Raw genomic sequence first — 19,785 nt, 5'->3', positions numbered from 1 at the left:
CAATAAAATGGCATGCAGAAGGCAGCACAGTTTTACAGAGGGGGACTCCAGGCTGCTGGCCAGGCACTTCTTCCCCAAGAAGCATCACTATTATATTTTATTTATCTTTTAATTATTTTTGTACCACTTATATCCTAAGTGGTATTTACATTCTGCTACTTTATCATATTTCCCTTTTGTACTGGTGGGCTCAACTCTTATCTAGTGTACCTGGGGGAATGAGGGGATTAAGTGGCTTGCCCAGGGTCACAAGGAGCAGTGAGGGATTTGAAACCACAACCTCAGGGTGCTGAGGCTGTAGCTCTAACCACTGTGCCACACACTCAGGCATTAAACCACATGTCAATTCAATTCAGCTTATATTCTCTTGATTCACAAGCAGTTATTTCTCTAGGATAAATATCAAACATGTACCGTCAACACTTGTCCAGTTCTTCTGCTGTTTTGAAAAAAAAAAAAAAAAAAATCCTTTGGCCTCTGTGTTCCTCAATCAAAGCACATGAAAAAATATATATACTGTATATTGCCTACAAAGCCTTCTCTTTTGTGGTGTAAAGAGGAAAAAAAAGATGCTTAATAATGCAGTACTCAATCAAAGCATACCGTATTTTTCGCACTATAAGATGCACCTAGGTTTAGAGGAGGAAAATAAGAAAACATTCTGAACCAAATTGTGTACTAATATATTTAATAAAATATACCAGGCTCTGCACCCAGCACCCCTCACTCCCTGCCAGGCTCTGCACTCAGCCCTCTTCCCTCCCTGCCCTACCAGGTTATGCAGCCAGCCCCTCTCCCTGCCAGGCTCTGCACCCTGTCCCCCCCTCCCTGCCCTGTACTCTGTCCCCCCTCTGGTGGTCTAGTGGTAGGCTGGGACAGGGAAGGTCTAGTGGTACAGGGCAGGTATAGTGGTAGGCAGTCCCAGCCCCCCTCCCCCGGTACCTCTTTAAATTCTGGTGGGCCAGTGATGTATCGGCAGGAGTGAGCTTTCCGTTCCCCTGCTCCTCCATCGCTGGATGGCTGCCTCTTCATATCTTGTGGCCAGCGGTGCACAAGGCAGGAGTGAGCTTTTCACGCTCCAGTCTGGCCCCACACCGCTCCCTAAATGGCTGCTGTCAGTAACCTGTACACCACACCAATGGCCCTTATGCCTGTAGGTGACACCTCACATGAGGAATTTGGGTGGATTTTGTAAGACTCACACATTGCACCATAAGTGATCTACTAGGACTGTTATGCAGGCAGGTATGTACTGTTTCATTTATGCCTTTGGGGTGTGGGAGGGGGGTCATTGACCACTGGGAAAGTGTACGGGGTCATGCTTACATCCCTGCACTGGTTATCTGGTCAGTTTGGGCACCTTTTTGGCACTTATTCGTTATTAAAACAACTCTGTCCACAGACATCTAATTTTTTCCCTGGACGTATCCTTAAATGTTTTATTATAGTCATAAGCCCGCCCTAGTCCCACCCACAACACGCCTCTAACACTCCCCTTGAGATTTAGATGAACTATTGATCAAAAGCATAGATAACTGTCTAGCAAATAGCAAATTGGGCATTTTTACTACTACTACTATTTATTATTTCTATAGCTCTACCAGGCACATATAGCACTGTACATTAAGCACACAAGAGACAGTCCCTGCTTGAAAGAGCTTAAAATCTAATTATGAAAGACACACTGGACAAAAATGGTAAATCAACATATGCTGTTCATGTGAGGAAATACAAAGGGAGAAGAGGTAGAGAGGGTAGGGGGCTATAGAGAGAATGACAAATCAAATGTGGTGTTTCTTGCCCAATCATTCCATCTGCCCCTTTAAGCCACTTTTTGGACATTTTTCTCTTTTGAAAATGAGCCTCATAATCTTCCATGTGCTTCTCATAAAACCCATCTTTGTACAGAGTCACTCAGCTCACTCCACCACTAATAACCCTACAGGCATTCAGTGACTCGGCCTCCTACTACTCAACCTACAACCTACTGGCCACCAGAGCAACAAAACTGGACAGACAACTCACCAATCTGCTGTCTTCGACCACAGTCTACAAAACCTTCAAAAAAGAAACAAAAACCCTACTAAGAACATAAGCAGTGCCTCCGCCGGGTCAGACCATAGGTCCATCCTGCCCAGCAGTCCGCTCCTGCGGTGGCCCAACAGGTCACGACCTGTCTGAATCACCAGAAGGGGCCCCCTTGCCACCTTGGTTCCTCATTGAAGTCCTATCTTCCCATCAAAGTCCTAGCCCTCCGGTCTTGCACATGCACGACCTGGTTGGCTCTCTATACTTATTACCTGGTTAGCTTCTATACTTGTGTTACATCCCAGCACCTCTCTCAGTATCCCACGATCCCTTTATCCCTCAGGAATCCGTCCAATCCCTGTTTGAATCCCTGTACCGTACTCTGCCTGATCACTTCCTCCGGTAGCGCATTCCAAGTGTCCACGACCCTTTGGGTGAAGAAAAACTTCCTTGCATTTGTTTTGAACCTATCTCCCTTCAGTTTCTCCGAATGTCCCCTCGTACCTGTTGTCCCCCTCAGTCTGAAGAATCTTTCCCTATCCACCCTCTCTATGCCCCTCATGATCTTGAAGGTCTCTATCATATCTCCCCTGAGCCTCCTTTTTTCCAGAGAGAAGAGCCCCAGCCTATCCAACCTCTCGGTGTATGGGCAGTGTTCCAGCCCTCTTACCAGTTTCGTTGCTCTCCTTTGGACTCTCTCAAGTACCGCCATGTCCTTCTTGAGGTGCGGCGACCAATACTGAACGCAGTATTCCAGATGTGGACGCACCATCGCTCGATACAATGGTATGATGACTTCCTGCGTCCTGGTTGTTATGCCCCTCTTTATGATGCCCAGCATCCTGTTGGCTTTTTTCGAGGCTGCTGCGCACTGTGCAGATGGCTTCAGTGATGCATCCACCAGTACACCCAAGTCTCTCTCAAGTCTGCTGTCTCCCAACAATGCCCCCCCCCCCGCCAATTTGTAGTTGAACAACTGGTTCTTTTTCCCTATATGCATGACCTTGCATTTTTCCACGTTAAAGCGCATTTGCCATTTGTTTGCCCAGTCTTCCAGCTTGTCCAGGTCCCTTTGCAGGTCCTCACACTCCTCCCTGGACCTAACTCTGCCGCACAGTTTGGTATCGTCTGCAAATTTTATAACCTTGCACTTTGCCTCTACAAAAAAAATACATAAAACCTATATAACACAACCAGATTATCTTAGCAAATTAAAAATGTTCAATCTACTCCCTATGTATTTCCAAATATCATGACAATTCTTATGTAATCTGCCTTGAACCGCAAGATAATGGCGGAATAGATACCTGTCATATACTCATTCACTCAACCCTCAATCACTTTAGTCAACTCCACTACCCTCCAGCCCCTCCATCCATTCATTACTTCTGTCCAAGTCTTAACTGCTCTCTCTAGTCATTAATATACTTCAAGTGCTCACCCCATTACTGAAAAAAAATAAAAATTATATTAGAATGAAAAAGCTCAGTGCAAATTTCAGATTGTTTGGGTCATATGCTTCTTCTAGTCTGTCTTGTTTATTTACCGACTTATGTGCCAAGGACTTTATGTTTTATACAGGATGCCACAGCCATGCCTCTACACATGACTTATCTGTAGGATCATAAGACAATTCTGTAAATATCACTGTATATCATTTACAGTTGTAGTGCTTTGTGATCTGTGGCAGCAAAATGCTTCAGTGCTGATACACTGCATTTGGCAGCACAATATGGGGGTCATTTTATATAGATCACCTAGCATTAGGCACCAGGATTAGGGTTACCAGGCGGTCGGATTTCCACGGCCATGTCCTCCTTTTCGAGGACATGTCCAGGGGTCTGAACGGCTTTTCAAAACCCGGCATTTTAGCCGGGTTTTGAAAAGCTTCCTCGAAATCGCGTCGGGCAGGAGGATATCAGCGTATGCCCTCCTGCTCGATGAGAGCAGGCAGTGGGGGGCGGGACTATGGTGCAATAGGGGGGAATGAGTGGATCTGGGCGGGCCTGGGGGACGGGTCTAGGGGGTCCATATTGTAGTAAAATCTGGTAACCCTAACAAGGATAATGCATGCCAAGTGCAAATTCTGTAACAAAAGTTGTGAGCCCAACTGTCTTTATAGAATATTAGCATAAGTCTGCATTTATGTGCTTCTGCTATTCACCCATCGGCTCTCACCATGTGACACGGAGGCAGCTAACGGAGGCATCCGCTTACAGAAATGTCCACTTAGTGCTGGGGCAGTCTAGAGGCAAGTCAGAACAGAACCAAGAGTTATCTGAGCACCGCCCATATTCAGCAGTTGTACCATAGCTACTTAGTTTTTGAGTTATTTTAAAATGTATTTATTGGGATTTATTAACTGCCTTTTCATAAAGAGATTCACCCAAAGCGGTTTACAATACATTGAATAGCAATCAGGTACTCAGGTGTTTTCCCTATCTGTCCCAGCAGGCTCACAATCTAACCGTGGTACCTAGGGCAGTGGAGGGTTACGTGACTTGCCCTGTCACAAGGAAAAGGCTGGGACTGAATACACAACCTCAGGGTGCTGAGACAGCAGCTCCAACCACTAGGCCACGCCTCCACATCGCTGAAGAGAGTAAAAGGTCTGTCCTAAGGTCCCCAGTAGCTAGCCAGGTATGGCCACTGAATATCTGTGTTACCTGGGTAACAGCAGCCTCCCTAGATCCGGATATTTAGTACCAGTAGCACTGAATATCCATCTGAACCTTATTCAGCCAGCTGTGGCCAGTGTTTAAAGAAAAAATGACCACCACCACTTGAATTAGACCCAAAATATTTACTGCGGGCCTACTTCAGGCACCAGCATTGAATATCTGGGTTTTGAGTAGCTGCCAGCATTATCAAGGTACTGGTTGATATTTAGACAGGAGCAGGCCTGGATAAGAAAGCAAATACAAATAGGCCAGCCTTTTTGCTGTCCTAACTTTATTTGACATATTTGAAAATCAAACTGGAAGGGAAGCACAGGACAGGCATAAACTACAGCTTTAGAACATTCTTTCATCTGAAAACAGTTTACTTCTATATATTTTGTACTTAATTTTGTAAAATCATTTAAATGCAAAAGCATGTTTGCATGCAGAAGACGTGCTTATAAAAATGTGTTGAGGTATATGTGTGTAAAGGGTAGTCATATGGAAACAGTACACTTGATTTGATGTGACGTGCATAGGCATTCCTGGAATACTGTATAGCTAAGCAGACTTGCAGTATGTGTCATTAATTATTAAATACATGTATACAGGCCTAGAGGGTCAGCTCTAATCAGTCGCGGATTTGTATGGGAAGATCCCACATAATCAGTCAGCTATATTTTGAGGTTAAGCAGGCATCTATTTTATAAATCACCAGAACACTAAGGTCAGTCAGCTATATTCAGTCAGCTATATTTTGAGGTTAAGCAGACATCTGTTTTATAAATCACCAGAACACTAAGGTCTAAAATGAAAACTTTTATAATATATATACCGGTATATATGAATAATAAAATAGAATAAAGTTCCTCTAAACCAGTGGTCTCAAACTCAAACCCTTTGCAGGGCCACATTTTGGATTTATAGGTACTTGGAGGCCCTCAGAAAAAATAGTTAATGTCTTATTAAAGAAATGACAATTTTGCATGAGGTAAAACTCTTTATTAGTTTATAAATCTTTCCTTTTGGCTAAGGTTTAATAATAATATTGTAATTTATAGCTAAAGAGACATATGATTAAGAAACCATTTTATTTTTCCTTTGTGATTATGATAAACATACCAAGGGCCTCAAAATAGTACCTTGCGGGCCACAAGTTTGAGACCACTTCTTTAATCTGTGTAAAAGTGCTCAGTGCTTAAATCTCCTGCTTGGGAGCTGCATGAAGATTAAATTTAGGTGCATGTTTAATCTTCATGTGGCTCCCATGCAGGAGATTTAAGCACTGAGCACTTTTTACACAGTTTAGAGAAAAACTTTATTCTATTTTATTATTCATACTAGTTTTTAAGCCCGTTACATTAACGGGTGCTAGAATAGATGTGTGTGTCTGTCTTTCTTTCTTTCTTTCTCTCTCTCCCCTTGGCCGCTGTCTGTCTGTCTATGTTTATTTGTTTTTCTCTCCTTGGACACTGGCTGTCTCTCCTTGGACGCTGCCTGAATGTCTTCCTTTCTGTCTGTCTCAATGGCCCCCTGTGTGTCATTCTTTGTGTCTGTGTCCTTGTGTCATTCCCCCCCCCCCCCCCCCCCCAGAGCTAAGCTGTCTGCTTCCAGCATACCCCTTCCCCCCAAAGCAGCCCCCTTTCCCTCTCCCTGACCCCCTTTTGTCTTCCCCCTCCCCCCCCCGAGCAAAGCTGTCTACCCCCCAGCACACCTCTCCAACAAAAGCATCCCCCTGTACCTGCAGCACTGGCACGACACCTTTCAGCCAATCGTGAGTGCTCAGAGCACGACAGGGAGCGGGGCCTGCAGCTTCTTTGGCGTCGGTGAGGAAGAAGAGGTTGGCCCAACTCTCCGCTATCTGCACTCAGCACAACCCTCTCACCAAAACAGCCCCCTTTCCTGCCTGCTCCATGGCCCTTCTTTTTCCTCTTCCCCTCCCGTTCTTCCCCTCCCTCCAGTCACCGCTGCCATTCTATTTAAAACGGCCTGCTGAGGTTCGCGGCCGGCTGTAGCGAATCTCGCAGGCCGCTGTTCACCTCAGTAGCATGTTCCCTCTGACGCGATCGCGCAGAGGGAACGTGCTACCACGTGGAGAGCGGCCTGCAAGGTTCGCTACAGCCAGCCGCGAACCTCAGCAGGCCGTTTTAAATAGGAATGGCAGCGGTGACTGGAAGGAGGGGAAGAACAGGAGCGGTTGCGGGAGAGGGGGAGTCGGCGACGTGCAGGCCGCTGTGAACAGGAGCGGCAGCGGCGGCAGGACCATGAGCCCTCCTCCCGCCATCCACTGCCAGAGCCGCTCCTGTCGCCCGATGCAGCTAACTGGCGCATACGCCTCAAGCCGCAGCCAAGGCTGGGGACTCGCGCATGCGCACTCCTGCGGCCACAGACCTACACCGCACAGAACATGCAAAAAGGAGTGCGCATGCGTGGCTAGCTCTTTATTATATAGGATATATAAAAGTTTTATTATTCATATACTGTATATAAAAGTTTTCATTTAAGACCTTAGTGTTGTGGTGATTAGTATATGTTTTATATGCACTATGAGGATTTATTGAAATATACTTCTTTTTGGAATTAGTTGATCTATTTTATAAAGACATATTGGTGCCTGTGTATCTTTGTTAGGGTTACTATATGGCTGCAGAAAAAGGAGGACGGATTGAGACATCTGGGTTTTGCTTTCATAGCTTTCAATGGAAGTAAAACCTGGATGTCTCAATCCATCCTCCTTTTCCTGGAGTCATAAGGTAACACTAATCTTTCTAAAATACCATCACAAAAGGAGTCAAAATGGTAACCATCTGTATAAATTTATACCAGCTTAGGAGTAGGTGTGAATATACACAACTGAAGTAGAAATAATTAATAATAGTAGTAGTATTGTCACCCAGAATGCTGCGCCAAAGGGTGGGGACACCAGGACCTGATGTCAGGGAAGCTGCTGAACACAATTCCCTGGCAGAGCAGACTTGACTCAGCATTAACACTGTACTGGATAAGTGTGACTCAGAAATTCAGATTAGATTAATTCTTCCACACTTTAGGTGCATGGTTACAATTCAAACCTCAAACAGTGTTTTAAACATAATACAATTCTCAAAAGAAAAGTTCAGCAAATCACTATGGTAATCTGCCAACTGGGATCCAGGCCATAGATAAAAGAGCCGGGCTTCTATCACATTCAGTTTGGACTGAAACAAAAAAAGCAAAATGTTCCTGCTCAACTCTGTCCAAAGGAAAACACTCCCAGCTTAAAAGTAAGCTGCTTCAAAGCAACTGCCCCTCCAGGAGTGAGCAAAAAATCTTCTTGCCCCTGTTAAGAGCATCTATGCCAGAAGCTCTCCAGCTTCCATCAGCAGAACAAAGCAATACCCCAAATTAGGGAAATGAAGCTTGCCCAGTAGGTCAGCTTCGGGCTGGCCCAAGGACCTAACAAACAGGTTACCATGGAAAATGCACACACCCCCTTCTCTCAGCCAGTAACATTAGGCAAGAGACCTGCCCCAAGGGTGCAGTCAGCCACACAAAGCTTTTTAGACAGTTCCAAAATCACCAAAAGCCAACTTCTGCTTAAAAGGCAAAACGCAGGGGAAGTTCAACAGGGTACTTTCCTTATAGGTCTCCATTTCAACAGTTACTTTACCATAGAAGTCAAAGCAGCATGCTCTGAGACTTCAATTCCTTCACCCTCTCTCACCAGGCTGCTGTTAAACAGGACTCCAAATCAGACACAGCTGGAACTTGGAAACACTCATAAGCTCTGCTTTGGAACATGTATGAATCCTGCACCCTTGGGGACTAACTGGGGTTTTCCCTCCCCAGCAAATCCTAAACTCCATTCTAGCTTTTAGTTCCACCCCACCAGGGACTGTACTCTCTCATCACTCTCTCTCCCAGGTAATGCTGTCCGATTCAGGAAAAAAAATTGATTTGATTTTGCCAATTGAATCAGTTTTTCAATACGATTCAGTTCACTTTCTATGACATAGCTTTTTTTGGCAAGCAAAAAATTCTCCATTACATTAAACTGATGGTATTATATGCACTGTATATTACAAATACAAAATAGAAAATAATCTATTTTATTGAAAGGACAAAACATTTTAGCTCTCAGAGGCCAAAACCTCCTTCCCCAGGTCAAAACAGTAAGCTGTCCTGACCTAAGAAAGAAGGTTTTGGTCTCTGAGAGCTAGTCAAAAATGTATTAAAATTAGTCTAATGAAAAGATATCATCTTAATTTTATTTTCTACAGCAGGGGTGCCCAATAGGTCGATCGCGATAGACCGGTAGATCGCCAAGGCAAAGTGAGTCGATCGCAGAGCCTATCCCGGGCTCCATGATAGACTCACTTTGCCTTGGCGATCTACCGGACTGATCAGCCTTCCTCTCCCCTATGCCTGGCTGGGCCGGAACTTCCTCTCCGACGGCAGAATTGACGTCGGGGAGAGGAATGCTGGTCGGCCCGACGCAGGGAAGCAGGGAGAGCTTGGGGTGGCGGCGGCTTTGGGACCTGTTCCCCGATAGCAGCGGCAGTGGCTTGGGGGAGGGTAGGGAGCAAGAAAGAAAGAAAGGGGGCAGGCAGGGAGACAAAAGGAAAGAGGGGAAACAGAAAAAAAGAAAGGGAGCATGAAGAGAGAAAAAAAAGAAAGGGAGGCAAGGAGAAAGGGCAGGGAGAGAGGAAGAAAAAGTTGGGGGAGGGAATGAGGTCTGGAGGAGAGAAAGAAGGGAAGAGAAAGAAGGGAAGAAAGATTGGATGCACAGTCAGAAGAAGAAAGTGCAATCAGAGACTCATGAAATCACCAGACAACAAAGGTAGGAAAAATTATTTTATTTTCAATTTAGTGATCAAAATGTGGTCACTATGGTCCCCTTTTACTAAACCACAATAGCGGTTTTTATAATAATAATAATAATAACTTTATTTTTATATACCGCCAACTATCTTGCGACTTCTAGGCGGTTTTTAGTGCAGGGAGCCTATGAACGTCGAGAGCAGGACTGGGCATTCAGCACAGCTCCCTGTGCTAAAAACTGCTATCGTGGTTTAGTAAAAAGGGAGGGGGTATTTGTCTATTTTTTATGGTTGTTACTGAGGTGACAGTGCATAGAGTCATCTGTCTTGACCTCTTTGAAAAAACCCCAGTATAGGAATGCTAATTAACATTTTCTATGCGTACAGTGTGCTTTGTGTTTTTTTAAAATTTTATTGTTGGTAGATCATTTTGACTTGGTCATTTTAAAAGTAGCTCGCACCCCTGTTCTACAGTATTTATTAACCTTTATAAACACGGGTACAATACTACTTTATTCTGAATTTAGATTATAATTATTTTTTCTACCTTTGTTTTCTGGTCATTTACTTCTCTAGTTTCTGCTTTCCTCCTTCTTAAGAACATAAGAACATAAGCTTTGCCTCTGCTGGTCAGACCAGGGGTCCATCATGCCCAGCAGTCCACTCCCGCGGCAGCCCCCCAGGTTTGCCCCCCAGTGTTTGCCCCTATATCTGCCATTTCTTTCCCCTTCCATCATTATCTCCCTCCTCCCTGTTCATTTCTCTCCCCTCTTCCATCCAGCATTTGCCCCCTTTAATATAGCATCTGCCTCCTCGCTTCCCCTTTCCATCCAGCATCTCCACACTATATTTCCCCTTCCATCAGTATTTCCCTCTTCTGTCTCTTCCCCCTTCCGTATAGTCTGCCCCCTCTCTCCCCTTTCACTTCCGCATTCAATCACCCCCCCCCTCTTCCATCTAGGCTCCTGTCTCCCTACTTCTATACAGCTTATTCCCTCTCACTTTCCATCCAGCATCTTCCCGTTTCTATACAGAATCTGCTCGCTCTCTCTCTCACCCCCTCCCCACCCCAAACCATTTCCACCAACTTCTGCCCCCTCTCTCTCTTCTCCCACCACACTTCCACCAGTGTCTACACTCTCTGTCCCCCACCCAACTTCCACCATCATCTGCTCATCCCTTTCCAACAACATCTGCCCCCTCTCCCACCCATCCCACATCCACTTATGTTTATCCCTCTCCCCCCCCCCATCCACCAGTTACGGCCCTCTAACACCCCCATCACTACTGCTGCTTTCTTGAAGCAGCAGCAACAATGACAAGCTCAAACAGATTTGGCTGTGGGATCGTCCCATACATATCCGTGACTGACGGCTCTGCCCTGGAAGAAGTGATGTCAGAGAGAGTGGGTCAGTAGCCGCAGGTATATACAGGAAGGTCCCATTGCTGTTTTAGTTTGCTGCCATTGCTGCTGCTGGGAGAGTGATGCGGGAGGGAGATGGTGCTGGCCCTGACCCCACGAGCTGTGCGGCCTGAATCGGTAAGTCCATTTTTTTTTTTTTAAATGAATCGAAAATCGGAGAGCACGACTCCATAGAACTGAGCTTTCTATGTCATTTTATCAGAGAGAGTAGCTCACATTTACAGCTGCTTCTTACAGAGAGTTAGGGCTAATGGAATGGGACGGGGAATAGAGAATAATGTGGGGGGAAAAATTTGTCCCATCCCCATGAGCTCAGTCCCTGTCCCATCTCTGCAAGCTCAGTCTCCTCGAGCTCAGTCCCCATCCCCGCAAACCATCTGATCCCATCCGCACAAGCCTTGAATAATTATGATTTTATATTGAACTTATTTTATTAAAGTATAAAAAGAAACAATAGAGGAGTGGGAAGGAGTGTGGGGGGGGCAGAGAGGAGGAAGGGTGTTGGCCCTCCCCCCACCAAGACGGCACCCGGGGTGGATCACCCCCCCTTACTATGCCACTGTCAGAACTTAACCTGAAAGTTAGCCTAATTGACGTTTCAGGGCTACTATCAATAAATTCTACAGTTACTGAGGGCTCCTTTTATAAGAACATAAGAATTGCCGATGCTGGGTCAGACCAGTGGTCCATCATGCCTAGCAGTCCGCTCACATGGCGGCCCTCTAGTCAAAGACCAGCGCCCTAACTGAGACTAGCCCTACCTGTGTATGTTCCGGTTCAGCAGGAACTTGTCTAACTTTGTCTTGAATCCCTGGAGGTTGTTTTCCCCTATGACAGACTCTGGAAGAGCGTTTCAGTTTTTCATCACTCTCTGGGTGAAGAAGAACTTCCTTATGTTCATACTGAATCTATCCCCTTTCAACTTTAGAGAGTGCCCTCTCGTTCTCCCCACCTTGGAGAGGGTGAACAACCTGTCCTTATCTACTAAGTCTATACCCTTCAGTACCTTGAATGTTTCGATCATGTCCCCTCTCAATCTCCTCTGCTCGAGAGAGAAGAGGCCCAGTTTCTCTAGTCTTTCGCTGTACTGCAGCTCCTCCAGCCCCTTAACCATCTTAGTTGCTCTTCCTTGGACCTTTTCAAGTAGTACCGTGTCCTTCTTCATGTATGATGACCAGTGCCGGACTCACCGGTTATCATGCCGGTACAGCGGCATGATAACCTTCTCCAATCTGTTCATGATCTCCTTCTTTATCATTCCTAGCATTCTGTTTGCCCTTTTCGCCGCAGCCACACATTGTGTGGATGGCTTGATCGACTTATTGATCAGAACTCCCAAGTCTCTTTCAAACAACAATAGAGCTACAGCATATTCTACAAAACTAACAAGTTATAGATTTAAATCAGATTTAAGATACTTTTCAGAACAACACTCAGGGCTCCTTTTACGAAGGTGTGCTAACATTTTTAGCGCGCACTACAATGCCACGCGCGCTAACCCCACACTACATGGAAAATACTAACGCCAGCTCTATGGAGGTGTTATCGTATAGCGTGTGCGGCAATGTAGCGTGTGTTAAAACGGGAACAGGGTAAAACACGGATCTTACGGACCTTACGGACCTCGCGGATCTAAAACCGTACGCCCTTAAAAATCCGAGGTCCGCGCCATTTTTGAGGTCCGTGCCACTTTTAGTCTCTGGCTCTGACAGAGCTCTATGACAATTTAACTCTGACGGATCCTAGCATAGGGAGGGAAAAGCATTAGGATCCGTCAGAGTTAAATTGTCATAGAGCTCTGTCAGAGCCAGACTAAAAGTGGCATGGACCTCAAAAGTGGCGTGGACCTCGGATTTTTAAGGATGTGACGTGCAGTTCAGATCCGTGAGGTCCGCGAGGGAGTCAGAGGCCTGAGCTGAGCTGCAGGGAAAGCGAAGGTGGACTTGTCAATGCACGGACTTCAGATTTTTAAGGAAGTGTGGTTTTAGATCCGCGAGGTCCGTAAGGTCCGTGTTTTACCCCTTCCCCGTTAAAACCACTAGCACACCTTCGTAAAAGGAGCCCTGAGTGTTGTTCTGAAAAATATCTTAAATCTGATTTAAATCTAGAACTTGTTAGTTTTGTAGAATATGCTGTAGCTCTATTGTTGTTTGATAGATTAAAAATATGTTCCACGGTAAAACTTGTTCTACAACACTTATGATTTTGTAAACCTAGTACATCATGCCCCTTCCAAGACTTCTCTTCTCTAAGCCGAACAACCCAGACTGCTAATCCCTTCCTTGCAAGACAGCCATTCTGTCCCTTTTATCTTTGTTTTGCCTTTCTCAGCATATTTTTTCAGTGCTGTTTTGTCTTTTTTTAAATGTGGCACCAAGAAATGCACTCAAGATGCAGTCATACCATGGATTGATTTAATTACTAAGAAATATGTATTTCCCACCAAACCAAATAAAACTCCCTTGGCAACTGGTACTCATGTGAAAAGTGGCAGTTTTAGAAAGCAAAGTGCATGCATATTTCTAAAATCATTGCTTATATTTGTAATCAGTTAGGACAGGTACACACATTTATTTGCCTAAGGGCTCCTTTTACTAAACGATGCTAGAGGATTTTAGCGCAGGCCACGAGGAAATTAATGCTCATAGAATTCCTGTGAGCGTCAGAGCATTTACCTTGTCAGCCTGCACTAAAAACCTTTGGCTCCATTTAGTAAAACCCAGTGTAAATTAACCAGATAGAAAGACCACATAAAGCTCAGTCCTGTCCTTGTCTGATTTTACTTAGGTAGTTAAATGCTGAATATTGCACTTAACTGGATAGCCATTCATATAAACCTAGATATTCAATGCTGGTAGCTGGACATGGCCTGGATGGCTAACTCATAACTCCCTCATCTGTAGTCATATAGAGGACAATTTTGTAACTTGGTACATTACATTACATTACATTACATTAGTGATTTCTATTCCGCTTGTGCCTTGCGGTTCTAAGCGGATTACATTAGAAGATGGCTGGTCATTTCCAGGCGATGACAATACAATTATTTGTATAACTTTACAAACTTTGCATACCTAACTTTACATAACTTTTCGTACATAACTTTACATAACTTTACGTGGAGTTACTTTGCGTTACTTTACATTATCCTTACCGTGCTTGCATAACTTGCATTAAGTTTACATAATTTATCTTACATAATTTATCTTACATAACTTTACAAGACTTTACGTAGGGTTACTTTGTGTTATTTTACCTTATTATTCCAGTACATTGCATAACTTACATTACATAATATTACAAAGCATAACCTTATGTTATATTACAAAGCATAACCTTATGTTACATTACATAATATTACAAAGCATAATCTTATGTTACCAAAAAATCGTCTGTTCCTAGGTTGTTATATCTGATTTTTCGGTATTTGGGGAAACAGTGTTTCTGGATATGAATTGGCTTATCGCCCGTTGCAACTAGATTAGATGTTGCCTATGGGGACGAAATTGCAGTTGGTTGTGAGTTGCAGGAGGTTATGAAGGGTGAGAAGATGAGGGTAGATTATAATATTGGGATGTGTTTTTTGAATAGTATAGTTTTTATATCTTTTCGAAACGCTTTGTAGTCCGTAGTTGTGGTCAGCAGCTTGGATATGATGGGGTCAATTTTCGCGGCCTGTGTAGCAAGTAGGTTGTCATATAGCTTTTTGCGTTTTGTGCCTTTGAGTGAGGGGTAGGTGAATGGGGTCTGGGTTCTCCTTACTCTAGTTGAGAGGTTTCGGATTAGGCGGCTGTTTAGGTAGAGAGGTGCTGTTCCGTTTAGTGCTTTGAATAATAGACAGTATAGTTTGAATTGAGTTCTTGCTTGTATCGGTACCTCAGTTTAGGGCCTTGATTCCACATGCTGAGCAATTCTATAATGGCATCTTGGTGCCAAGATTCCAACATGGAATACTAGTGTGAGTTGGCATCAATTCATCTATATTTAGGTATGCCCACTTATGCGAGGTCTGTGACTGTCGTAAGTTGGAATACCTAAGTGTGGCATGCAGTATGCACTCTTACATTATTCTATAAGGTGACATGTTTATGTTCCACTCATGCTCCCCTTGCATTTACGCTCTATGGCACTTACCATACCATTCATTCATACATATATATTCAGTGTTACTAACCAGTAGTGGGTTTACCTATTAGAAAAATATATCAAGTGGAGAAAAAGCCTAAAAAAAAACTCATTAAAGCAGCATTCGTGAAATGCTTATAAGCTGTCTGTTTTACTATCATAGGCATAAAAAACTCCTCTGAGAAAATAATTATGTTTCAGTCACCCAATGGAGAGGCATTATAAAGAGAAAATTGTACCAACAAGAGCAAAGATGGAATTTATTTCTTGACACTATCTGGCTGAAAGGTTTAAATCAAAAGCCTAAATGGTATGCATTTCATTAATTGGGAATTATTGGGACAATGCAGAGATTGGAGAATTGTGAGTTGAAGCATAGGCAGTGGAATGCTGCTTTGTTTGTGGGTGCCCAGGAGTTTCAGGGGGTTCCAGAGTTCTCCACTTACCTCCTCCTGGCGCTTTAGTTTTAAATCTTCAGCAGCTGCCGTGCAATGTCCACAAGCAGGTCTGCCCCTGGAAGTATACTGCGCAGTGGCTGCCTGAAGATTTCAGCAAACACCGGAAGAAGGGTGGCAGGAGTGCTCAAACCACAGCAACCGAGAATTTTTGGGGAGGCCATGGTCCCTGTGGCCTCCCCTGTTCCAAAGCCTATGAGCTGATGTCATCTTACTAGAAATGAAACTGACCTGAAAAGCATTTTGCAGCTGTTAGTGCATGAATACAGATTAAATTTAAGTTTATTTGAGAATTTTTCCTGAAACAGCAAAATTTTTGGCAAAACAAGGTCCTTGTCGGAAGATAGAAGGAGGATTATATATTTGTCAAATGACTTGGCGATATCACTAAAGATTATTGAAAGAGTCAGCGATGAAGTACGTGACATCAGACCCCTTTGATTTTTTATTTTTTATTCATTTTTTTTTAATACTCACAATAAGTATAACACAAAATACAATCATTTTATACTTTAACATTACTTATTATATCATCAAATTATAGCTTTCATCAAATATCCCCCCTCCCTTATATCCAACAATTAATCATAAACAAAAGAAATCATAAAATATTTCCACCCCCACCCCACCCTGGACATGTATGAACAAAAAAGAATTCATATTTATTCTATGCAATAATTTCAATCTTTACAGTATCTTATTAATGGCTCCCAGATAACCTGAAATTTTTTTAAAAAATTCCCTGCTGTATAGCAATTATCCTTTTCATTTTGAATATGTGGCATAAAGAGTTCCACCAAAAGCTGTAATTCAGCCTCTTCCAATTTTTCCAGTTATTTGTAATCTGTCATAATGAGCAGAAGCCTGTTATTATTAGAGGATATTTGGCTTTTAGCCCTTATTGACATGCTAAACAATACAGTGTCATAGGATAATGCCATTGGATTTTCTAACAAATTATTTATTTGACCCCATATTGATTTCCAAAAAGCAAGAATGAATGGACAATAGAATAACTAATGATCTAATGTCCCAGCTTCAAGATGACAATGCCAGCATCTATTAGATTTAGAGCTATCTAACTTCTGTAAACGAACTAGGGTCCAAAATGATCTATGTAACAGAAAAAACCAAGTTTGTCTCATCGATGCAGACACTGTACATCTCATCCTCCAAGACCAAATTCGTGGCCGTTGAGACGCAGTAATTTGATGTTTAATCTCAATGCTCTAAATGTCCTGAAGACCAGTCCTTGGTTTTTTATCCATAAATCCAGATATCAATTTGTACCACTGAGCAGCCTGGTGTCCCAGAAAGTCCACCTGAAAAACTAAGAAAGGCAAACTATACTTATCACTTTTACCTCTTTGATTTAAGTGTTCGTAAATAGAAGATTGTTTTTTTGCCCTGTGCACAGTGGTGGGCTGTGTCCCATATAGAGATTGTGTTATTTTCTTAGTGAAGTTTTTTATGGCTATGATATGAATACAGGCAAACGCTGCCTTCATGAGTTTTTTTTTGAGACTTTTTCTCCACTTGATTTTTTTGAAAATATAATTCTTTGATGGGTAAACCCACCACTGGCTAGTAGCACTGAATGTATGAATGAATGCTATATGAGTTAGATTGTTACCATTTTGAAATGCTTTGTGTGACTTACCATACATTTTCGTCTATACCTCAAGTTTCGACAAGGATTCAATGCGGTTCCTTATAGAATGGCATTTAGTGCACTTGCGCAGGCAGGCAAACGTCGCGTGTGCATGGTGTACTTAACTGCATGTACCCTGTTATAGAATTGCCCTGCTTGTTCCTTGAAAACTGTTTCATAAATATTTTTTCTCAAGAAAAGTCTAACCGACTGTATCTTTCCTTACAGGATTCAGCTATTGGTGCTCTGGATGGCGTGTGACTATATTGTGAACAATTTTGAAATCACCAGGTCAGATTTTGTTAATTAAACTACTAGATTCTATAAAGGACAGCATAAGAAAAGAATTAAGCAACTGTTGCATGACCTACTATAGATGAGTTAGTTGCTATGTTAATGGCTTCCAGAGGCTTCTCTAATATCGCACACTTGGAAACATGCAATACTAGGGAAGCAGAAAAGTGTGAAAATTTGTAGCTTACAATGACCAAAAGGAATATGAATTTATATGTCTGGGGGTGGGCTAGTGAACCATAGAGAGGGAGGACCCAGGCCCATAAGCCACTCTAACCACTACATTTATGGTGGAACATGTGCGCCCACCAAACCCTACTCTACTACCATATAGGTGCAGCCTGCAGCCATAAGGGCTATTGAGGTTTTAGACGGGTATAATGGGTTTGGGGGAGCTCACCATGACCTATAAGGGAGTTCTGTTGAGATGTTTATGTGGCACCCATTTTGTGAAGTTCATAGCAGTGCCCTATAAGGTGCCCCACTGCTTTCTTGCCATGTCTGGGTGGCCAGTCCATCACTTTGCTGGCCACTCCCAAGCCCAAAAGGTCTTGTTCTTGACAATTCAGACTTGGATGAATATTTGGTCGAAAATGTGGTATAAAGATAGACATACTGGTGGTCTGGACGATCAAACACCTGGATGTACAAAGAGACGATTAAAAAAAAAAAAAAATCTTTTGGATGTACATTTCGAGAATGGACCTTTTGCGGCTGCCGACTTTGGGCAACTAGCACCCTATGTCCAAATCAGACATAAACTTTTCTTTCAATTATGGCCCTCCACTTGTAGCAATGCTGAATGTATAAACGCTTTAAATCCTAGATAGTGGCTCAGTAAAAATGCAGGTTGCCTTACAACACAGTCTAGGAATGAATTGGACCCTGTTTCGTTTGTTTTCTTTAAACATCATTTATAATGTGGTCGAATATCTTGAAACCCAATATCCACATTATATGGTGCTTACAGTGTATTAATGTAAATGCTGGCCACTGCTCCTTTGTGCACTGTTCCCTCTAAGCTGAGTGGGAGTCCTCCAATTGTATTGTCTTATCTTTTTATGTTAACCACTTTGAACTTCATTTGAGGTATTTGCAGTATACAAATAAAAATGGTATTGTATTGTTGCCTGTAGGGGGTGGTGCTTCAATATTATCAATCGAGAGGGAAAGACAGAACTTGCTAGTGAAACAGCACTTCCCACTGGTAGGACTATAGGTGGAGGACTCCCGCTCAGCTTAGCAGGGTTCTCAAACTCTTTTCCTCTGCTGTATCTCCAAAGCAGTGCTAGTTGAGTTCTTCCTAGCTTATGTTTAGAATAGATAGGAGCCAATACACACTTGAAAAATCGCGCTTCTTTTAAACAGGTAGTTATCCAACATCTTCATGCCTTATTGCTGAATTTCAAAAGGGGCATTCTAACACAAACAACCCACTCTTAGAGAAAAACTGTATATCGGCTAGTGAATGATTGTTACACATCTAACTGGAAGACACACAGTCACACTGTTCCCTCTAAGCCAGGGATCTCAAGGTCCCTCCTTGAGGGCTGCAATCCAGTCAGGTTTTCAGGATTTCCCCAAAGAGTATGCATGAGATCTATGTGCATGCACTGCTTTCAATGCATATTCATTGGGGAAATCCTGAAAACCCGACTAGATTGCGGCCCTCAAGGAGGGACCTTGAGATCCCTGGCTTAGAGGGAACAGTGTCTGTGTGTCTTCCAGTTAGATGTGTAACAATCATTCACTAGCCGATATACAGTTTTTCTCTAAGAGTGGGTTGTTTGTGTTAGAATGCCCCTTTTGAAATTCAGCAATAAGGCATGAAGATGTTGGATAACTACCTGTTTAAAAGAAGCGCGATTTTTCAAGTATGTATTGGCTCATATCTATTCTAAACATAAGCTAGGAAGAACTCAACTAGCACTGCTTTGGAGATACAGCAGAGGAAAAGAAGCCATAATGTTAACATCATTAAGAGTCTCAAATTATGTTAACATATGCAAAATGTTCCCAACAGCTGCCCAGTTGTAAATCTTTGACTGATTTATAACTCAAGGCACTCTTATGATATTAGAAGTATGTACGGGGTCAAGTTGCTGATAGAGGAATTGTCCAGAATGTCATTAGTACATGGTGGGATTAACCTTAAACTGTAGCCAGTGTCTGTCATTGCAGGACCTAAGTTGCCTCTCTGCTTTTTAAAATTATAGAGATTGGCTCAATAGCATTTGGATTTGAAGTCTGTTTTGTGGTATAGCAAAAAGAAAATGTTGATTCCCACTTGATGTTAAACTGGGTTCTGGTAATCCCTTGATGTGAACTAGAGTTGATAATAATGATATGG

At 43.0% G+C, this 19,785-nt stretch overlaps 1 protein-coding gene across 13 annotated transcripts in view; it reads left to right on the top strand.

Annotated features, from left to right (window-relative positions):
* The window catches only part of GHR (growth hormone receptor), a 436,004-nt gene that overhangs the window by 120,220 nt on the left and 295,999 nt on the right, over positions 1-19,785 (top strand). For 9 of the 13 annotated variants that reach the window (XM_033932119.1, XM_033932074.1, XM_033932092.1 and 6 more), the window contains one exon: positions 17,370-17,432. Coding sequence is in view for 9 of the 13 variants with exons in the window: in XM_033932074.1 (XP_033787965.1) it covers positions 17,392-17,432 (41 nt within the window). In the remaining 4 variants the exon portion in view is untranslated. Of the gene's footprint in view, positions 1-4,479; positions 4,638-17,369; positions 17,433-19,785 lie in introns of all 13 variants that reach the window. The other 4 variants (XM_033932056.1, XM_033932036.1, XM_033932046.1 and 1 more) reach the window with 1 other exon arrangement.

Source organism: Geotrypetes seraphini, chromosome 1 (genome assembly GCF_902459505.1).
Source record: "Geotrypetes seraphini chromosome 1, aGeoSer1.1, whole genome shotgun sequence".
NCBI lineage: Eukaryota > Metazoa > Chordata > Amphibia > Gymnophiona > Dermophiidae > Geotrypetes > Geotrypetes seraphini.
Note: the sequence above shows the minus strand (reverse complement) of the source record. Positions and strands in the feature narration are given on the sequence as shown.